The sequence below is a fragment of the Phodopus roborovskii genome, unplaced genomic scaffold (genome assembly GCF_943737965.1).
Source record: "Phodopus roborovskii unplaced genomic scaffold, PHOROB, whole genome shotgun sequence".
Taxonomy (NCBI): Eukaryota; Metazoa; Chordata; class Mammalia; order Rodentia; family Cricetidae; genus Phodopus; species Phodopus roborovskii.
Window position 1 is genome coordinate 1,304,711 of NW_026125648.1, and position 21,353 is coordinate 1,326,063.

At 41.7% G+C, this 21,353-nt stretch overlaps 2 protein-coding genes across 2 annotated transcripts in view; both read left to right on the forward strand.

The window, feature by feature from the left end:
• The window catches only part of Acsl4 (acyl-CoA synthetase long chain family member 4), a 322,427-nt gene that overhangs the window by 104,898 nt on the left and 196,176 nt on the right, over positions 1-21,353 (forward strand). The window lies entirely within an intron of this gene.
• LOC127217136 (60S ribosomal protein L27) lies at positions 4,389-4,845 on the forward strand. The gene has a single exon (XM_051178001.1). The coding sequence runs from the start codon at positions 4,401-4,403 to the stop codon at positions 4,809-4,811; it is 411 nt and encodes a 136-aa protein (XP_051033958.1). The 5' UTR covers positions 4,389-4,400; the 3' UTR covers positions 4,812-4,845.

The window sequence follows — 21,353 nt, forward strand, 5'->3', positions numbered from 1 at the left end:
TTTAATTCAGTGTCATCATTTTTTAAGACAATTTGGGTAGATGAAATCAAGCAAACTAATATATTTGTCACCACAACTATTTAACACACGGTGGTGAAGCAATTGAAATTTATGCAGTGATGTTGAAGTCTAGAGTACTAATTCATGAACTGTGGCCATTGCTGTGAGGCCATTTGTTTCAGTGACTAATCCATCTTGGGGTGCCCACTCTGTCTCTCCCTGTCATATTGCTTTCTGACCTTACTAAAGTCTGCCACAGCTCCAGAGGCTAGAAGCCTGCCTGACTCTTTCCTGCCCCCCCCCCCACTCTTTTTCCTCTCTTGGATGTCCCTGCTTATCTGCTTTGTAGAATGCAGGACTTATGACTCTTGTGACTCCTCTCATACAGATGAACTACCAGGACCATGGCTGCTGTGTCCCTCTCTTCTCTATACACCATGCCCCCACCCCTGGCATGGGCTTCTTACTGATTTTACCTCTGTTGCTATCACAGCTTGGCTTATTGTCATTTCTTCATTTTTACAAGTGATTGAAGTCAATCTGTTTTTGTTTAAATGTGCACTAAGTCCCAGTCATTACATATGAAGGGTTTGTTTGTTTGTTTTGAGACAAAGTCTCACTATGCAGCCTTAGCCGGCCCAGAACTTACTCAGCCTGGCCTCAAACTCCTGGCTCTATTCCCCGAATACTGGGTTTAGAGGTGTGAGTCACTATGCCAAGCATGCTTAATGATAGCAGAAAATCTTCCCTAATAGAATCTCCTGGCCGGAAAGTTTCTTGCTACAGATAGATATACAATGTTAACGTTAGAAGAGGCCTTTAGGATTGTTTAGTCCAAGCTCTTTTATTTTATATGTGGGTAAAATAAGGTACAGAATGGACAAGAAGTGTGCCCAGGTCAAGAGATTAGTAGCAGAACATAGGCAAGAATCTGGTATAGCATGGATAATAAAAATCCAGAGACAGATACTGGGGTTCAAGCTGAAGATCAGAAAAGCAAAGTAGCTAAGCCACTAAAGAGTTCTTACCTCTATCAAGGCTAAGACCAAAGAGGGGTGATCCTGTCCTCAGAGTAACTACAGACTGCAATGCTCTCCACCAATCCTCAGACTGTACAGAGACTGCAGTGAGCTCCTGCCTGATATTCCTCTCTAGTGCAGGATTACAGGCATGTCATCCCAAGTCCTGGAATCAAAAGAGTGAGCCCTGTTTCTCTTTTAGACCAATTCCCTCTCTTGTAGCCCAAGATGGCCTTGTACTCACAGAGATCCATTTGCCTTGGTCTCCCGAGTGCTGGGATTAAAGGTGTGGCCATCACTGCTTGTCCTCTATGGCTAACTTTGTGTGTGGCTACCTAGTGGCTGAGCTCTAAACTAGGTGTGTGGCTAGTTAGTGGCTTAGCTCTGCATTCTGATCTTCAGTCAAGGTGTATTTGTTAGATCATAAACAAGTATCACCACAATTTAGCTTTCAATGCGATCATAGATTTAGAGGATCCTCGCAATCACAGCTCTTGGGACTGGAGAGCAAATGTAGATGATGTACCTTTCCAACAGTGCTGCAGTCTATGATGAGAAGGTCATTAGAATGGGATGTCAACATGGAAGAACCCACAAGAGATTATCATGAGCCATAAAATCTCCAAAGGCTTTGGGGTATGTTGTTTGGATTTCTTTGGGAAACATAGGCCAAGCAAGTTAATGAATGAAAAATATAGCAATGAGACATAAAAAATGATGAAAAATAAAAGAAGAGGAGAAGGAGAATTAGGCACAGGAAGATTTCATTCTACCTACAGGTATGCCTGTAAAAGAAGAGAGAGAGGGCAGAAAGATTAGGCAGGAATGGCTCAAACTTGCTGGCTGGACAAGAAACTTGTGAACAAAGACAGTTCAGAACACTCTCCTGTGTTGGTCGAAAGTAATGATGTCCTGTCATTTTTAATGGATCCAGCCCTCATCTTGAGATTGACTAGGGTGTAAATAGCCCCAGTTGTAAGGATAAGGAAAATGTAAAGGTGGTATAGTTGATGGCTGTCACCTAATTGAAGTCCTTGTCACAAGGACTCTTAAAGGAACTGAGTAGCCTACTGCTAGTTCGGCCACCCATAAGTCCCTAAAATGACTCTAACCCTTCAATGGACTGTAATGAAACAGAAAGATTACTGTGGTTATTTTTTTTCTCTTTGGGGGCCCACCACCCAGTTTCCAAATAAATACACAGGGACTTTTTCTTACTTACGAATTCCCAACCTTAGCTTGGTTTGTTTCTAGATAGCTTTTCTGACTTAAATTATCTCATTTCTATTTGACTACATTTTGCCTCTGGGTTTTTACCTTCCTTTATTCTATATATTTTTCTTTCCTTCTTACTTTGTGGCTGGCTGTGTGGCTGTGTGGCTGTGTGGCTGTGTGGCTGTGTGGCTGACCCCTCGTATTCTTTTCTCCTTCTCCTTTTCCACTCCTCGCTCTCTCCTCACTGGAGCCTAGATTTCGTCTAATTATTCTCTCTTCCTGTCAGCCCCACTTCTCCTTTCTTCTACCTCATTATTGGCCCTTTAGCTCTTCATTGGACCAATCAGGTGTTTAGACAAAGTAATACAGATTCACAGAGTTAAACAATGCAACATAAAAGAATGCAACACATTTTTGGCACCATTAAACTAATATTCCACAGCATAAACAAAGCTAACACATTTTGCAATAATATTCTACAACAAGATTACTCCAAGTCACCCCTTTCAAGGGAGCTAAAGTTGGAGTGGTGGGCTGGAAGAGAACGATGGGTATGAATGAAATGGGGCAACAGAATGTACTTGTCCATTTTCCCCAGGATGATGTGGCTGGCAGAGTGGAGAAGGTGCTCTGATGTGAATATTAAAGGTCTACTAGGAGTTGAGGCACATGCTAAATCCTGATGCCATCGCATTCTCTAGAGGCACACACACATCATAATTGCAAAAATTGAGTCAGTGGAACATTTCTTCCTTGCTGTAACTGGGCACAAGTGTTTCGGAGAAGGGCAACTGTGAGCAAATGTGATCCTGCCAGATATCCCTACAGACTGTGCTTGTGGCCAATTGTGTCTTCTAGTAGAGCAGGTCTCCTCTGTATTTTTCTTCTTGGTGTGGAGTTCCAGGCCATGAAACAACTAAAACAAACATAGTGAGAGGATATGAACTACTTGATGTTTGACTATATCATTTCTTTATATTTTATAAGTTCTTTAGGATATAATTATAGTAATTAAGAGAATGTATTGGTGGAAGGAAATATGGATCACTGGATCAGAGTTGAGCCAAAAGAACAAAAGAGAAAAACCTAGAAATAGACTCACACAGATAGCTGTAACTGATTTTCATGAAGATGCAAAGGCAAAATGAGCAATCAAACACCATACAACCCCCCCCCAAAAAAAATCTCAGGCTGCGTCACAAATTTCACTGGAAATCTGGAAATTGTCAAACTATAAAGAATTTAGGGGGAAAAATGTCCTGAGTCTCAGGTTCAGTGAAACTTTTTAGATTTAGCCCCAAAAATATGGCCCATAAAAGGAAAAATGAACAACTTGAACCTCATCAAACACTGAAAAACATTTATTCCATGAAAGCTCAAATAAAAAGATATGCTCTGGATGTAAAACAATATGTACAAAGCACATAGCCAACAAACATGTCTCAAAATGATCATTAAATAATCCAATTGGGAGGCTAGTGAGACAGTTCAGTTGGTAGTGATATTTGTCACCAGGACTGACAACCTCAGTTCAGTCTCACAGACCCATGTGATTCCAGGAACCCACAACCAACTCCCACAAGTTGGCCACTGACCTCATGAACACCAAATGAACATGTGAAAGAGCGCTCATGCATACATGTTCATGTGCACACATGCACAGACACATTTGACAAATACATAATAAATTATTATTTCTTAAATTAAAAATCCAGTTAGAAGGCTGGGTGTTGGTGGAGCATGCCTTTAATCCAAGCACTCTGGAGGTAGAGTTCCAGTCCAGCCTGGTCTACAGAGCGAGGTCCAGGACAAGCTCCAAAGCAATACAGAGAAACCCTGTCTCAAAAAACAAAAACAAAACAAAAACAAAGAAAAAAATCCAATTAAAAAACGGGTTTCTTTTTGTGTGTTGATTCCACAACTGCATATTTTCTTTGGCAAAATTTCTGCAGTCCCAGAATTCAAGACGTAGGAGGAGCATGAGTTCAAGGTTATCCTCAGCTACATAGTGAGTTTGCACTTATCCTGGGATACGTGAGACTCTGTATTTGTGATACTTATTAGATGTTCAAGAGTGGTGAGAGGCATGTAGATGTGACAAAAGAAGCCAGATTATCCAGGGCCTAGGAATCCATACAAGAGGTTTGAGATTGACTTGCTGTTGAAATGGGCAAGTTCATGAAACCCGGGAAAGTGGTGCTGGTCCTGGCTGGACGCTACTCCGGACGCAAAGCCGTCATCGTGAAGAACATTGATGATGGCACCTCAGACCGCCCTTACAGCCATGCCCTGGTGGCTGGAATTGACTGCTATCCCCGAAAAGTGACAGCTGCCATGGGCAAGAAGAAAATCGCTAAGCGATCAAAAATCAAGTCTTTTGTGAAAGTTTATAACTACAACCACCTCATGCCCACAAGGTACTCTGTGGACATCCCCTTGGACAAAACTGTTGTCAACAAGGATGTCTTTAGAGACCCAGCTCTGAAACGCAAGGCGAGGAGGGAAGCCAAGGTCAAGTTTGAGGAACAATACAAGACAGGGAAGAACAAATGGTTTTTCCAGAAGCTTCGCTTTTAGGTATATTTTTGTTTCCATCATTAAAAGTTTAAAAAAAAAACAGAAAAAAAGAGGTTTGAGATTCATTCTAACCTATCGTGAAGCCAATGGAGAAGAGTTACATGCACTGGCTTACATTTTAATAAATCATTATGAGGCCAAGAGTGGGGACCAGGAGACAAGCAAAGAGATCACTGTAGTAGACTAAAGTTTCTCTCGCTGCTGGTATCACTGTAGCAAAAAATTCTGGAGCTTAGATAGGAAGTGAGTGAAAATAGAAAGAGGTAAGTAAATACAGGACATATTTTGGAAGTAGAGCTAACAGAAACTCAAGTGAGATTCTTAGTCCAGAGAATTTTCTAAAATGGAGAAATTCTACACACACACACACACAGAGAGAGAGAGAGACAGAGACAGAGACAGAGACACAGATAGACACACATCACACACAGACATACACACACCACTGAACTATTCTTATACACTCATGGAAGTATATATCAGAAGTAGAGATGGGTGAGTATACAGCTTGATGGTAGAACACTTGCCTAACATTTGTGAGGTCCTGGGTTCAGTCCTTAGCACCAAAACAAAAACAAAACTAATGAACCACAGAGATGGTGTCCTCATAGGTTGGTTACTTGTCAGCTGTATGGGTCTATCAAGCATGTCTGGAAGTAGTGTGTTATCTCACTTTTAGAAAACAGAAAACTCTTGTTGGATAAGAGGAGAGGTACTGTGAGAAAAGAAAGGAGGCTTTTAGGGGTGGAAGGGCACAAGAGAGTGCAGGATGAGAGGGTGGAGGCGTGGAGGAGTATCAATGAAAACAAATTATATTTGAAAACACTATAATGAAACCTTATGCTTTGCATGCTAATTTACAAAATTGACAATAAAAACTAAAGCTATGTAAAAATCTCTAAAATAAAATTAGAAAACCTCGGCAGAAAAATTAGAAAAAAGTCAACTTCCAGGTGGTGGGATTCTAGTGAGCACAGTGTGAACTGAATGTCAAGGCCAGCCAAGCATCTTTGAATGGCATAAATCCTTGGGTGCTGCTGCCATGCTTACAGGTAACCATGGTCCTGACTGTCATTGCTGTTCTGGGGACACCAGGGGGCAGCCGACTACATAGATTCTGCCTTCCCCTGGAATTTTGATAGGGGCTGATGTTTAGGTCAGGAGAGAGGAATCGGCTTTTGGCTTCAGGTGAAATCTGTTAGGTCCTAGAAGACTCCTTGTCTTAGGGCACCTGGGAATCGATGCTCATGAATTCCACTGAGACGCTGAAGCATTCCTTTGCCAGGGCATTCCACTGGCAAAAAAAATTACCTTAATTTATTTTGGCTTTTATTATTCTGTATCTTGTTTCTTTCTTTTTTGAAAAAGATTTATTGTTATTTTAAAAAGCGTGTGTGTGTGTGTGTGTGTGTGTGTGTGTGTGTGTGTGTGCGCACACGCACACATGAGTGTAGGTTCCCATGGAAGTCAGAAGAAGGCTGTAATGCAGGTGAGTGCAGGTGTCCCAGGAGGCCAGAAGAAGGCTCCCCAGGTGCCTTAGTTACAGGTGATTGTGAGCTCTGCCTGACTTTGGTGCTTGGAATGAATCTGGTTCCTTTGCAAAGCCAGAAAGCACTATTAGCTGCTGAGCCATCTCTCCAGCCCCAGAGGAATATCTCTCAAAGCATTTTAAGGCAAAACAAAACAACTCCCTCATAGTCCATATCACTCCCGGATAATTGCATCATGGTCTTCATTACAAAAGGAGCCCTACATCGCTGTTGTGCTAGCAAGAGGACAGAGTGTAATTTACATCATTTTCCCTTAGAGCCCCTGGAACTCAGTGTTTCCAGCTTCAATTATATCTGAGTAATTTAAATCTAATGAGTTCTTTTATTAATCTCATAGGAGGAAGCACAGATGGAGGTAAGGATACAGGTCGAGTTGATGATTGTGAGAATACTTCTGCAGACTGCTTGCTTGGCTCCAGTAAACTAGGCATTGCTTTGGGATGGATAACAGGTGATCTCTGGGATTCCCAGTCCTGTGGAGCAGGTTGGCCTAATCCAAGGAGAAGGGTAGAAGCTGAGTACACGAGACTACCTGGAATGACAGAGCAGCATTTGGGTTTGCTAATTTTGAGATGGAGGGATGGAGTTGGGATAGTGTATGAAGACAGAGGGTGGAATCATGAGCCCATGTGTGGAGACAGCTAGGAATCAAAGAACATAAGGCAACGGTAATAAGATTCTTAGGCAACGCTGAGGGAGGCAAATCAGGGACGTGGGCATCCAGGACCCCTAGCTGGGTTCTTTTGTACTTAGGTTTCTCTGATCCCAATTCCTAGAGCCTTGATGAGGGGAAGGAAAACCAGGGAGGCACTCTGTGTTCCTCCAGGCTGAAAGGCTGTCTCAGTTCAGAGCTACAGTCCTGGATTATCCCTCCAAGATGCTCTGCACACCTTTAAAGAATAAATGTTCTGGGGAGGGCAGCTTGGCACCCTGTACCTTTAAATTGGAAATGTGTGTTACAGGTGTCTGACTAAGGTCTACTGGAAATCACACATAGGGCTGCACGCCTCACTTGAGGCCTGGCATTCCAGCAGAGGGCAGCATTTGCTCATCATACTTCTCTACTCTACTCCGGACCAAGAGTGCTGACAATTTGAGGGAACTTGATGGGAGAGGACTGTAGGCTGGAAAATGGGTATAGGTCCTGTCTGGAAGAATTGTAGCCATATAATAATATGCATTCATGTTAATTACTAATGTCAATCAATTTGCAAATTGATTAAGTGTTAGTTTTTGAGTTGCTCTGTTTCATCTTTTCTCATAGTGTCAAGGAATACCTGGGGACTTGGCTCCTATTGAATACTCCTCCCCGTAGTATCACGAGAAGTCATAGCGAGACTAAAGAGGCTGATGGGGACTTCCTGCTTTCCCCTGCAAAGAACCTTGAATGTTTTTGCAATGAAGCTCATTTTGGTGGGCTTTTCTTTTTCTGTGATGTTGAAAACACTGGCTAATCTTCTCAAAATGACTTATCTCAATATTATTTCACCTTCCTTCCCCTTTCCACAGGAGCCTCCTCAAGTTCCCCTAAGGGCAGCTGTCTCACTTCCTCTTAGAAATCCTCACACCACCCCCCGCAACCACATTAACTTCAATGATCAACTAGAAATAAGGAAACTACCCAGTACTCTCACCAGCTTTTCTCATCAGAGACTCCAAAGAAACCTATACTTACACCCCCTCCCAAGCCAGCCATCAATGTCATGAGGCCCTGTGTCTGTAAAGGATGTGATCTGTTGGGCAGAGTTTGTCTGAGACTAGGTTCCCCTTTTATCTCAAGAAAGCCCAGATAAGTCCTAGATACTCAACCGATAACACAATTAGTAAGAAGCATATTTGGTATCAGAAGAGTCTTTTGTCTCCAACCCTGGTCCTTATAGGACGAGCTTATGAGCAAACCAGGTCATTGATGTCACAAAGGTGGAAATGCCAGATTCGGATAATTCAGGCTGTGTTTGTTGAGGAGGTGGAGGATAGGGTGTAGAGCCATCTGAGATGTATACTCTAGTGGAATTAAGTGTCTCCACAAGGTCATTTAACTGTCACTGCTAAGATTTTCCTTATCTTCCCAGGCAGAAACCTGGTACTGACAACTGGTTTTGAATTAAGTGCTGAGTCTTAGAAGCTCTGTAAATCTTTCAGGGCCTCGATGTCCCTTATTTATAGGATGAAGATAACAATATGACATATCTGGTAGGATTGTATGAATAAAGTGATATTTATTAATGTTAATTACTAATATCAATCAAGCGGCCAGTTGATTAATGTGTTATTTTTTTTTATGTGTGTGTGTGTGTTGCTGTAACCAAAATATCCGGGAGAAACTATTTAAGGGAGGAAAGGTTTATTTTAGCTTCTGGTTTTGAGGATTTCTATACAAAGTCCTTGACTCTTTGGATTCCAGGCCCATAGGGAGACAGAGCACGTGGTGGCAGAACACACAGGAAGGGACTGGGTACCAAGTATAACTTTAAAATGATGCCCCCAGTGACCTATATCCTCTAGCTAGGCCCCACCTTCTAAAGCTTCCACATAAAACCTCTTAAAATAGCACCAGCTAGGAACCAAATACTCAAATCATGAGCCTGGGGGAGGCATTCAACCCATAACATGAAGTATATTCCATGTGTATTGAGATTCTACTCCACGTAGAGTGTTGTGCCAAGACTCAAAGGATAGTAGGCTCCACCTCAGAGTTTGCACCTGAGATGCTATGAAAAGTCAATGGGATGAGAATATCAAGTGCCTACCACATAACATTCCCTCAATAGACACTGGCTGTGTCATCCTTAACATTGCTACTGTCAAACTGAATTGGAAACTCATGCCTCCTGAGCATCTCTGGTAACACTGACTTGTCCTCTCTTCATTGGTATAGGGAATGTTACAAATAATGATCATTTTCTCCCCTCTAAGTAGAAGAGGCAGAGAAACTCTTTGATGTATACATGAATAAGCACACCTGCCCACTACCTAGAAACCGTCACCCTATTTGCATGTCTACGGGACATCCACTTACTGTCATGTTTCTCATGGTAGGCCCAGGGATGAACAGTGTCAAACAGTGCAAAGCCAACTTTGCCAGGACTGAGAAAGTGCTAGGGAAACTCTTTCAGCCACTGCTTTCCAAGGCTACTTACTCATCATTACCTTCAGCGCCCTTCCTGGTGTAGGTGGGCGTGCCAAGAGGGAGAAAGAAGAAACAGGGCACTACTCTACTTCACCTATCCCGCTACCCCTTCACTCTGGGGTGCCCCCCCTCACTCCCTCCCTCTTCCAATGCTAGCTTCTTGGGTCAGCTGGCCAGGGGTAGAGGAGAAAGAGGGGAGTGGGGTACAATGGGAGGGAGTGGGAGATGGCTATGGTTACAATTTCCTGCATATTTCCCAGTCACCCATATCTTCTTCTAGATCCTAGCGATCTTTCTACAGTAATTCATAACCTTCATTCACTGGCCTCCCTACCTTTACCCCTCACCCTGCCCCATTCGAATTAGAAGAGTGTTGGTGTATTTCCAAACACTAACAAGTTGCCTCTTTGTGACATCAAGGAGGGCCAGGATATTTCAAGCTTTTAATACTCTGGCCCAGCAGGAAGGGGAGATGCCATTGCTAGATGACAAGACACACTTTCTGACGTCTTTTCTTTCGTCGGTTGTTCCGTGTCCTCACATGGCTCTGTCCCATTTCCTGCCACTGTCTATATCACATTCCATGGCTCTGTTAAAGCTCTCCATGGCAAGGCTAGCTCCATTGTCGTGGTCTTCCCAGTGTGGCCCTCTGCAAATGGCACTTCAAACACTTTCATGGTCACTCACCATAAAATCTGAACTCTTCACACAAGTGACTTTCTGAAAGGAAAAGTCGCTTTCTGACTGATAGTAGTAGTCCTCACTGTGCCTTCACATAGAAGACACTTCTCAAGCACTCAATCCAAATCGATGGCATTTTTTGTAAAAACTTGGGGAGGTTTTGTGAGTGTTGAGGTATTGAACACAAACACCATGAGAAAGTGATTATGTTTATGGGAAAATTTGGACAAGCTTGAACAATGGATTTCTACATGCACATCTATGTATAAATCGGCATGACCTAGATTGATAAGAGGAACCCAATGCCTCAGGGGACCACTTGCAGGTTGAAATGTCAACCAGCAGAGGGCAGCATGCATAACAGTGAAACAATCTAATCTGGACATCCTCTCTGTAGGAGATACGATTCTGTGGTAACAGAGACTCTGTATCAGTTTTGTGGAAATTCAAAGATGGTGTAGGAGACTGCTGTGGAGGATTTCCTTGTACACATTAAATTCTATTTTATTGATCCAAGCAACATAATTATGTACTGGTGATAAGTTAAAATGACATGAGGGCCGGCAAAATGGCTGAGTAGGTCAAAGCACCTGTTTCTAGGCCAAACCACCCGAGTTCCATCCCCATAACCCACATGCTGGAAGGAGAGAACAGAAAACAGATCCCACATGTTGTCTTCTGACCTCATGTGGCATATTACACACACACACACACACACACACACACACAGTCAGACATACACTCACACTCATTTATACCCTTATAATCACACACCCACCATGCACACTCATACTCAATAATTAAAAGTTTTGTTTTTCAGTGACACAAAATGCCAAATACCATATTGTAACTTATTTTGTGCAAGGATCCTAGTTTGATAAGATTTTCAGAGGCCTTTACGAGAAGAAAATGCAAAAGATTGGCAATTTAATATTTTCAATTAAATATAATAGGCATCTGAAAACTAGAGATAATATAACAAGCACACTCAACTTTTTAAACAGATCCAAATCCTACAGCTCCATTGCTGGCAACATGGATGCACTTTTAATTGTTCTTTTGCTGCCTGTGTTACATGGCAATAACATTTATCACAACCCTGACAGACAAAAGTAAAACTTCTCCATGTGCTCCTGAGCCTGTCTTCCTGGTGTCTTCTGAGATGCCATGCACATTTCTGTACTTTCATTTCATTTCTATGTTTCCATAAACAACATATACTGCTCTCCCATGTCTGATAAGTGGTGATCCGTTTTGTTCCATGATCTTTGGTATATTATTCTAGAGACAAGGCATACACCGAAACATAAATGACTGTAAATACACTATCTACTCTTACATACGTTTATGCCTGACATTGTTTCCTTTTGAGTTTTGAAAATATTTCCTTGGCATTTTAGAAGAGGTCATTAGATTAGGGAGAGTCACCAACCTGTAGGAATCTCAAGTCCCCACTCACTCCCCATCAAGCTTCTACTCTCGACCCAAGGCTGTACTAAGAAAGTGTTTGCAGCAATCCCCAGTAACAGTTTTTCAAAGGCATTCGCGAAATGCGGTCATCAGGAAAGGTATCATGGTGCATATGAAAGTGTTTTACAGGCAACTCGGGTTTCTGCTGAAGTGTGAGAAGCTGTAGCAGGTCCTGGGGTCTTTCTCCCTTTTTGTTGTTGTTCAATTGTTTTAAGCCTCTCCTCTCAAAGAGGGACACATGTAAACAAAGCCTCTCAGATACACCCCCACCTTTATCTCAACAAGTGAAACATTCACTTTACTCAGATGACTATATTTTTCAGAGTCAAAACCAAGTTATCATGCATTTGGGTATCATTTTCAGAAAGAGGTATAATGACCTAGAAAGAGGTCCTAGAAAAAAAAATACGTGAGGACCTAATGTAAATATTGAAAATTCATAGCTGAGCAGTGGCATGGGCCTTTAATCCCAACACTTGGGAGGCAGAGGCACGAGGATCTCTGTAAGTTCAAGGACAGCCTGGTCTTGAAAAACAAAACAAAATAAAATCCAGTCATTGTGAAGAGTACTTGGAAGGAGAAAGCCTCGATTTATACTTCTGAAAAGTGGAGCATCTCATGTTTCATTTTTTTCAATGGACTTTTATTTGTGCCATCCTTACCCACTGCAGTTGCAGGGAGTTATGACTAGATTCATATGGAACTGCCTGCATTTCCCAATTACTATGGTGAAAATGGGGGCATTGAGAGGGAACTGAAAACTGAAAGTCAAATAAGCTACGCAATCTTTTCTACAGACTTTCCCCCTAAATTGTAGTTGGGCTACCATTAGCTTATTCCAAAGAATAAGCAGGGCGATCTGAAAAACACTAAAATAGCCATTAGTACACTTGGGGTTAAACTCTGAAGTAAGGGTAAAAAAAAAAAAAAAGAATCCTTTTCTTCCTTCCTTCCTTTCTTTCATTCTTCCTTTCTTTCTTTTTTTGGTCAGAGATTAATTCATGTCATCTGGAAATACTTATTGATCAGTATCCTAGGTTTTAAGAGTGTAGTAACGGAGACTGGTAAGGATCCTGCCCCTGTGGAACTGATGTTCAAGTGGAAAGAAACAGATATGCAAACTAATGAAACAGACAAGATTACTTTTTTTTTATGCATATAGAGTATTTTTTATTTAATTTTATATAACAAAGTCCAATTAAATGAAAACAAACATTTATACACAATATTTGGGAATTTGGGCGTCGTTCTTTCCAAACTACTTCCTGCTGGTAAGGGGCGCTGTCTTGGGGGATTCGAAGAAGATTCAGATATCCTAGCTGTAGTCTGTAGGGCTGTTTTGTCCAGCTGTTTGGAATGTAGGATCAGCTTGTACTCTGTTTCAGGCGGTCTGGTGTGATCAAACCACATTAGTCTGGAAGGAATCCACATCTTTTCATTTTCTGTGGAAACAAAAATAGAAATACTTTTCCCCAGTAACTTGTTCTTCAACTTAAATTTTGGAGTCAAAGCGTTTTTTTTTTTTTTTTTTTTGTTTGTTTTTTTTTTTTTTATTTTACATGTCGATCCCAGTTCCCTCTCCATCCCTCCCTCCCTCCCCCCAAGCCCTCCCTCCCTCCTTCCCTCCCTTTTGCCCTCTCTACCCTCTCCCATGCACTCTAAACACCCTCCCCTCCCAACCCCCCACCACAATACAATATGTAGGGGAATGCCATCCAGTTGGGGTCATGTAGATCTGACAGGTCCTGTGAAGTAGGGACTAGGGCTTCTCTCCTATCTCTAGAATAAGGCAGTTATCCCTCCATGGGGGATATGTTTGCAAAGTCCTTTTGTGCACCAGGGATACATCCTGGCTCCACTGTCTGAGGTCTCTTAGGCTGCTCAGACCTTCTGGCTGAGACCCATATTCAGGGGGTCCGAGTCAGACCCCTGTTGGCTTCCCAGCTATCAGTCTAGTGGCCCTTAGCTCCTCCTTGTTCAGGTAAGCTGTCTCTATGTACTTCTACCGCATGGTCTTGTCCTCTCCATCTGCTTCTGGGTTCTAGTTTGACTCAGTGTTTATGTATGGGTGTTTGCTCCTGTTTTCAACAGGCATTAGTTGAGGACTCCATGGAGAAGTTAGTTGTTGATCTCACTCTCCGGGGAAGGGCATTTATGATAGCCTTTCCACGGAAGCTGAGATTGTTAGTTGGGAGCAGTCTTGTAGTTCCCACGACCTTTCTTTGTGTTCAACTTTATCTTCAAACCAATATTGGCTCCCTCTTTATGTTCTCTCTCTCTGTCTCCCTCTCACACTCTTTCTCTCTCTTTCCTATTTTCCATTCCTAACCAGGCTCAATCCTCCTGGTCGCACATGCCTTCCTCTCCTCCCCTCTCATTTTCTCCTACTTCTCTCTCCATTAGCTGTCCTCCCCCACTATACCTGAGGTCTGGGGGACTTGTCCCTTCCCAGTTCTGTGAGGGACTTTATATGAATCTCTTAGAATACAACTTGTATCCTGGTTCCTCTGGTGATGTGAATTATAGGCTGGTGATCATTTGATCTAGGTCTAAAATCCATATATGAGTGAGTACATACTGTGTTCCTCTTTTTGTGACTGGGTTACCTCATTCAGGATGGTTTCTTCAAGTGCCATCCACTTGCCTGCGAATTTCAAGATACCATTATTTTTTTCTGCAGAGTAGTATTCCATTGTGTAGATGTGCCACATCTTCATTAACCATTCTTCAATTGAAGGGCATCTAGGTTGCTTCCAGGTTCTTGCTATTACAAATAGTGCTGCTATGAACATAGTTGAACAGATGTCTTTGTTGCATTGATGTGAATCCTTTGGGTATATGCCTAAGAGGGGGGATTGCCGGGTCCTGTGGTAAACTAATTCCCATTTTCCTGAGGAACCGCCATACTGATCTCCAAAGTGGCTGTATGAGTTTGCACTCCCACCAACAGTGGAGGAGTGTTCCACTTTCTCCACATCCTCTCCAACATAAGTCATCACTGGTGTTTCTAATTTTAGCCATTCTGGCAGGGGTAAGATGGTATCTCAAAGTTGTTTTGATTTGCATTTCCCTGATAGCTAAGGATGTGGAGCATTTTCTTAAGTGTCTTTCAGCCTTTTTGATTTCCTCCATTGAGAATTCTTTCTTCAGTTCTGTACCCCATTTTTTAATAGGGTTATTTGGTGTTTTGTTGACTAGTTTCTTGAGTTCTTTGTATATTTTGGAGATCAGCCCTTTGTCGGATATAGGATTAGTGAAAATCTTTTCCCAGTCAGTGGGCTGCCGTTTGGTCTAGACAAGATTACTTTTGACAATGGTTAGTGACATGCAGAAAACAGAGTGGAATAAATCAATAGAGATAGATTGAGGGTGGATGTAGGAGATTATCTTAGGGGGAATTAGGAGAGGTATCTCAGATGCAATAACCTTTGCTTGACCCAAATCCTATGTGAAAGTGAGTCGATGTGACTTGGCAATGTAAATCCTGAATATATCCCCAAGAAAAATGAAGAGAAAAAAAATCTATGTTCACACATAAACTTGTTTATGAGTGTTCAGTGCAGCATTATCCACAATAGCCCCCCCCCCAAAAAAGACAAGAATAGGAAGTGGAATTAACCTGGCTATCTACCACCAACTAGATGAATGGATATACAAAATATGGTATACGCATTCAGGGAGCATTATTCAACCAAAAAGAAGGAATGAAGTACCAAAAGAGAATGGATGGCTTTCAGAACCATAACAGTAACTGAAATAAGCCAGTCCCAAAGGCCACATTTTATATAATTCAAAAATTTAAGATTTATCTACTTTAATGTGTAAAAGTGTTTTTGGCCGCATGCATGTACAATACCACGTGTGCCATATGCCCATAGTGATCGTGTGATACTGGAGTTGCGGTGGTTCTGTAGGTGCTGGAAACTAAACCTCTGTCTTTTTCAAGAGCATTAAACTCTGAGTCTTTGGAAGGACTTATTTTACCGCGTTAGGAAACGGTTTTATAATTCAGAGTGACAAGCTGGCCAAATCATTCCAGGCAACTGAGCTAGAAAGCTCCATATTGGTAACTTAATAAGGTCACAATAATGTATTTTTCTCCTATAAGCATTCCAGTTTTTATAAAGGCTTTGGTTTCTAAAATTTCTTTTTAAATTAATGATGACTTCTAAGTGCAATAGACTTCTGGCTGAGACACAATGTAATTAGTAAGGGCTTAATCTACCATTTTATTAGTCGTGCCAGATTATGCAGTTTCTCATTAAGCTACTTGGAAGGTGTTCACCTTTGGTTCAGGTGCTGTTTATGTAAGAGAACTTGAAGGAGGCCCTTGTGCACTCAATATGTTCACAATGTATTTTGTAACGTTTTCTTCAAGCCTGACTCCTCTAGTGTCCCTGCTCCAATAACTAGATATAGTTATAAACCTTCTCTCATAGCCCCCTCACTTAATCAGTTACTAAGTCTTGTCACCTACTTTCTAAAAACCTTTCCTATGTGCCTAGCTGTCTAGTCACGTTCAGCCCCATTGCTGCCTCTTAAGGACCCAGACCTCTCTTTCACATGGAATGTTGCAATAGTAACTTTCCTCTCTCAGCTATTCTTTCTGCTACTAATGTGATGACTTTTTACATTTATTTACATGTGTCTAAGTAAATGCCCGTGTATGCACACATACACACATACAAAGCACATATGTGGGAGTTAAAGACAACATTCATGAAGTGTTTCTTTCATCCGTGTAGATCCCAGAGATCCAACTCAGGTAATAAGGCTTGGCAGCAAGTGCTCTTACCCCTTGAGCCATCTTGATGGCCCTACTAGCTACTTTAAATATAAATAGCTGAATTTTAGTCTTCTGCAAAAAGCTTTCAGTGGCTTCCTGTAGCCTGGTGTATAAAATCAAAGACGTTGCCACTGCAAATGCAGGCTTCTGTTTGGTTTGGTTTGGTTTTTCAAGACAGGGTTTCTCTACATAACTCTGGCTGTCCTGGAACTTGCCCTATAGACCAGACTGTCCTGGAACTCACAGAGATCTGCATACCTCTGTCTCCCGAGTGCTGGGATTAAAGGCATATGCCATCACTCCTACCAGGCTTCTGATTTTTTTTTTTAATGTTCAGCCCATTTTTCCAACATCATTTCCAATTATTTCCCTGTTTTCTAGGTAGTGTTGCTTCCGGAAACCCATCTGTGGTACTTTGAATTTCTGCCAAAAGCTCAGGTCTGTGAACACATGGTCCCCAATTGGTGGTGCTGCTTGGGGATGTTATGAAACCTTTAAGAGGGAGGGTTTTGCTGGAGAAAATATGTCAGTAGGAGTGGGCTTTGAGAGTTTATAGCCTCACCCCAGTTTCTTCTCTTTGCTTCATGTCTATTGTTGAAGATGTGATCTCTTAGCTTCCGGCTCTTGCCACCATGCCATGCCCTCCCCACCATTATGGACTCTATCTCTCTATCTCTCTCTCTCTCTCTCTCTCTCTGTGTGTGTGTGTGTGTGTGTGTGTGTGAATAAATATAAACTCCTCTGTAAGTCATTTTTGGTAGTGGTATTCTGTCATGGCATGACATGAATATGTCAGGAGTTGTATGTGCCACTAACTTCATAGATGCTGTTTCTCTGCCCAAAACAACGCTTCCTTGTTTGCTTCTTTCCTGGTGTGGTAGCTTGAATGTAACTGGCCTCTATAAGCCCATTGGGAGTGGCACCATTATGAGGTGTAGCTTTGTTGAAGTAGGTGTGGCTTTGCTGGAGGAAATATGTCACTGTGGAGGCAGGCCTTGAGGTCTCATACTTGCTCAAGCCACTCCCAGTGTCTCAGTTCACTTCCCATTGCCTATGGATCAGATGTAGAAGTCTCAGCTCCTTCTCCAGCACCATGTCTTCCTGCATGCCGCCATGTCCCACCATATTGATAATGCACTGAACCTCTGAAACTGAAAGCCAGCAAATTAATTGTTTTCCTTTATAAGAGTTGCTGTGGGCCCTACAGACTACAGCTAGGATATCTGAATCTTCTTCGAATCCCCCAAGACAGCGCCCCTTACCAGCAGGAAGTAGTTTGGAAAGAACGACGCCCAAATTCCCAAATATTGTGTATAAATGTTTGTTTTCATTTAATTGGACTTTGTTATATAAAATTAAATAAAAAAAATAAAAAAAAAAGAGTTGCTGTGGTCATGGTGTCTCTCCATAGCAATAGAAACCCAGACTAAGACATCCACTATCCCTGCATATCCCTATCCTCTTTCAAAATCAAGTTCAAATGTCTTTTTACTGAACCCGAGATCCATCCCCTACACCTGATAGAAAGCACATGTTTAAAAAACACTCATGAATGCTTAAATGCATGAGTGGATGAACAGTAGGTCATATGAACCATGTGTGGGTAATTTAAGCATGTAATGACAATTGCAGGGCTGTGAAGGAGGTAAGAATTTGAATCAATAAGTTTAAATGAAGGATGGAAGAGACAACAAGTTACAGAGAACAAAGGCCTGAGCTAAAGCAGGCTTGTGGTTTCCCTGACTTTTTTGCTGTTGTTGTTGTTATTTTTTGTTTCTTGCACAGTGGTAGGGATGAAATCCAGGCATCACATGGGTGATGTTCTACCACTAGATAATAAACCCTATCCAAGATGCCTATGCTTTTTAAATTTAAATTTAATTTTAAATTATGCATGAGTGTTTTCCCTCCGTGCATATATATGTGCTCAATTTGTGTGCCTAATACCCAAGTAATCCAGAAGAGAGCAATGGATTCTAAGTCCTCTGATAAAGTACAGTGTGTTTAAATTCTGAGCTATCTCTACAGCCAGTAGGATATATATTTTCTTTTTATAGAAAAAGTTTCATTAGCATATATTCATTGTTCAAAGTGACAGGTTTCATGACATTTTTGTTCAACTTGTCATGTATTTTGACCACATTCACCCTTCATTACGCTCTTCCCTCCACACCCCGCCATATTAGTCTACCCTACTCTTCCTAAAGTTTTCATTTGACTTGTTTTTTTCCCTTTTACATGTATCCAGGATTCATAAATGTGTCGGTTTGAATGAGAAATATCCCCCATTGGTTCACATATGAGAGCTTGGTGTTTAATTGGTGGTGATGTTTGCGGGGGTTGGGAAATGTTTAGGAAGTAGAAGCTTGCTGGAGGAAGTACAACCCTGGGGGTGGGCTTTGAGAATGTATAGCCTCACTCCCATTCCACTTCCAATCTGCTCTCTCTGCTTCATGTTTGTAGTTAAAGATGTGATATCTCCATTTCCTGCTCTGGCCACCCGTTGCCATGCCTCGTCCAGACATTATGGACTCTTTCTCTGAAACCAGAAACTCAGAGAATCTCTTCTTTCTGTAAGTTGCTTCTGGTTACGGTATTTTATAATATTAAGGGGGAGGTAAATAATATACGAAAATATGTATTTTTCTTTTTATCTGGTTTATTTATTTGAAGATCATGAGCTTCAGTTTGCCCATATTCTCGTAGTTTTTAATTATACTTTTTATGTGTATGCTTAGTTAATTTCTGCACAAAAAGTGAAACATGGCAACTACTGAATTGAAGTTGCTGGTAGAGGAAAGATTCTTAGAAAGAGGAAGGAAGGCAAGCTTGTATTGGGACATTAATGGGTTATACATGTGTAGAAGAATGAAATGGGTCCTTATCTCACCCCATGTACAGAACTCAACTCCAAATGGATGAAAGACATCAATTCAAGCCTGAAAGTGAAACTTCCAGCATTTGTTGCCAGTTGGTTTCCTAATGGTGGCCATTCTGACTAGGATATGCTGGCAAGGGTACAGGGGAAGAAGGACACTTATTCCCTATTGGTGGGAGTACAAACTGGTGCAGCTCCCTATGGAAATCAGTGTGGAGATTCCTCAGAAAACTAAAGATAGAGCTACTATATGACTCACATATTCAATGCCTGGGCATAGATCCAAAAGACTCGGTGTTGTTCTACAGAGATATTTGCACATCCGTGTTCATTGCTATTCACAAGAGCTAAGAAACAGAATCAGCCTTGGTGTCCACCAACTCTCTCTCTCTCTCTCTCTCTCTCTCTCTCTCTCTCTCTCTCTGTGTGTGTGTGTGTGTGTGTGTTTAAAAGTAAAACAAAGCTTTTTTTTTTTATTTATTGAAGGGATGTACTTTACATGGCTGGAAAGAGTTGTTTCCAGGAGCCATGGATTAGTCACATGTCCAGGATCAGGGATAGGATATCTTCTTACAAATTATTGGTCAGTGAAGTCCCACACCCCCCCCCCCCGCCACAACCAAATAAACTCTTGCCACTCCTCTTGATTGCCTACCAGAACTAGTTGGTAAGAACAGCAGCTGTGGCTAGCTATAGTACGTCTGCACAAGAACTGTCCACAGTGAACACATGGGTAGAAGAGGTACTCTTAGAAGTCCTATTTCACACTGGTGGACTATTTGCTATTGGGAGATGGAGAACTGTCACTTTAGTTATGTACCCACTATTGACCCCACTAGGCTCCTATGAATAGTGCCAATCCAGTGGTCACACAGATGGCCCTGGTTAAACTGAATGGGTCACCAAACCAAACCAAAACATCACAATTTTGGAAAAGGAATTGGGAGTTGTGGAGAGGGCTGACAGGATAGGAGAGATGAAAAAAAAAATAGTCAGTATATTTTTCATATATGTATCAAATTATCAAATACAAAATTAGTTTAAAAAATTAAACAGTATCACCAACCCAACCAAGATAGAGACTGGGATATAGTTCAGTTGATTCAGTGCTTGCCTACCATACACAACATCCCCTTCCATCCCCAGCATTGCTTAAATACCAGACATGGTGTCACAAGGTTGTAATCTTAGTACTTGGTTGGTAGAAAGTGAAGGCTCCGAAGTTCAAGGTCATGCTCAGCTATGCAATGAGTCAGAGGCTAGAGTGGGATATATAAACATCTGCCTCAAACCACAATGACACATACAAAAACCAAGGCCTTGGGATATAGCTCAAGGCCCTGGGTTTGATGGTCAGCACTAGAAAAAAAAATAACAACAAAAAAGCCCAAACCAATGAAAAAAAAACCATGGGAAACTTAGAGAAAGCTTTCCTTCCATGACCTCTTTACATCCTTTGTTGTTCCTTTTACTTGTTTGATGCAAATTTTGTCACAGATTGAAGATACAGATGTTTGCTTCTCCGTATTATTATTATTATTTTTTGCAAAGTACCCCATTTTATTCATTTGTACTGCCATGCGGTGCCTAAGCCCTTCCTGTGTTCATACATGGATGTTAGTAAACAACTACTTACTAGTGAATGGCTAAATAAATGTGTGGAGCCAGGCTGTGGTGTCGCACACCTTTAGTTCCAGCACTCGGGAGGCAGAGGCAGAGGCAGGTGTGAGTTTGCAGCCACCCTGATCTACACATGGAATTCCAGGACAGCAAGGAGTGTTACACAGAGAAACCCTGTCTCAAAAAAGGCAAAAATAATCAATCAATCAATCAATAAATCCATTGAAATCTCACATAAATTCTATTTCACTTTTTGATACTTTTATTACTTAAATTTGAAACAAGCTTGTTATACATGTCAATCTCAGTTCCCACACCCTCCCTTCCTCCCCTGTCCACCCCCCCCAACTCTCATCCCTCACCCTTTCTGCTTCCCTGGGAGGGTGATGCCTTCCAAGGAGAGTCTTCAAAACCTGTCATATCATTT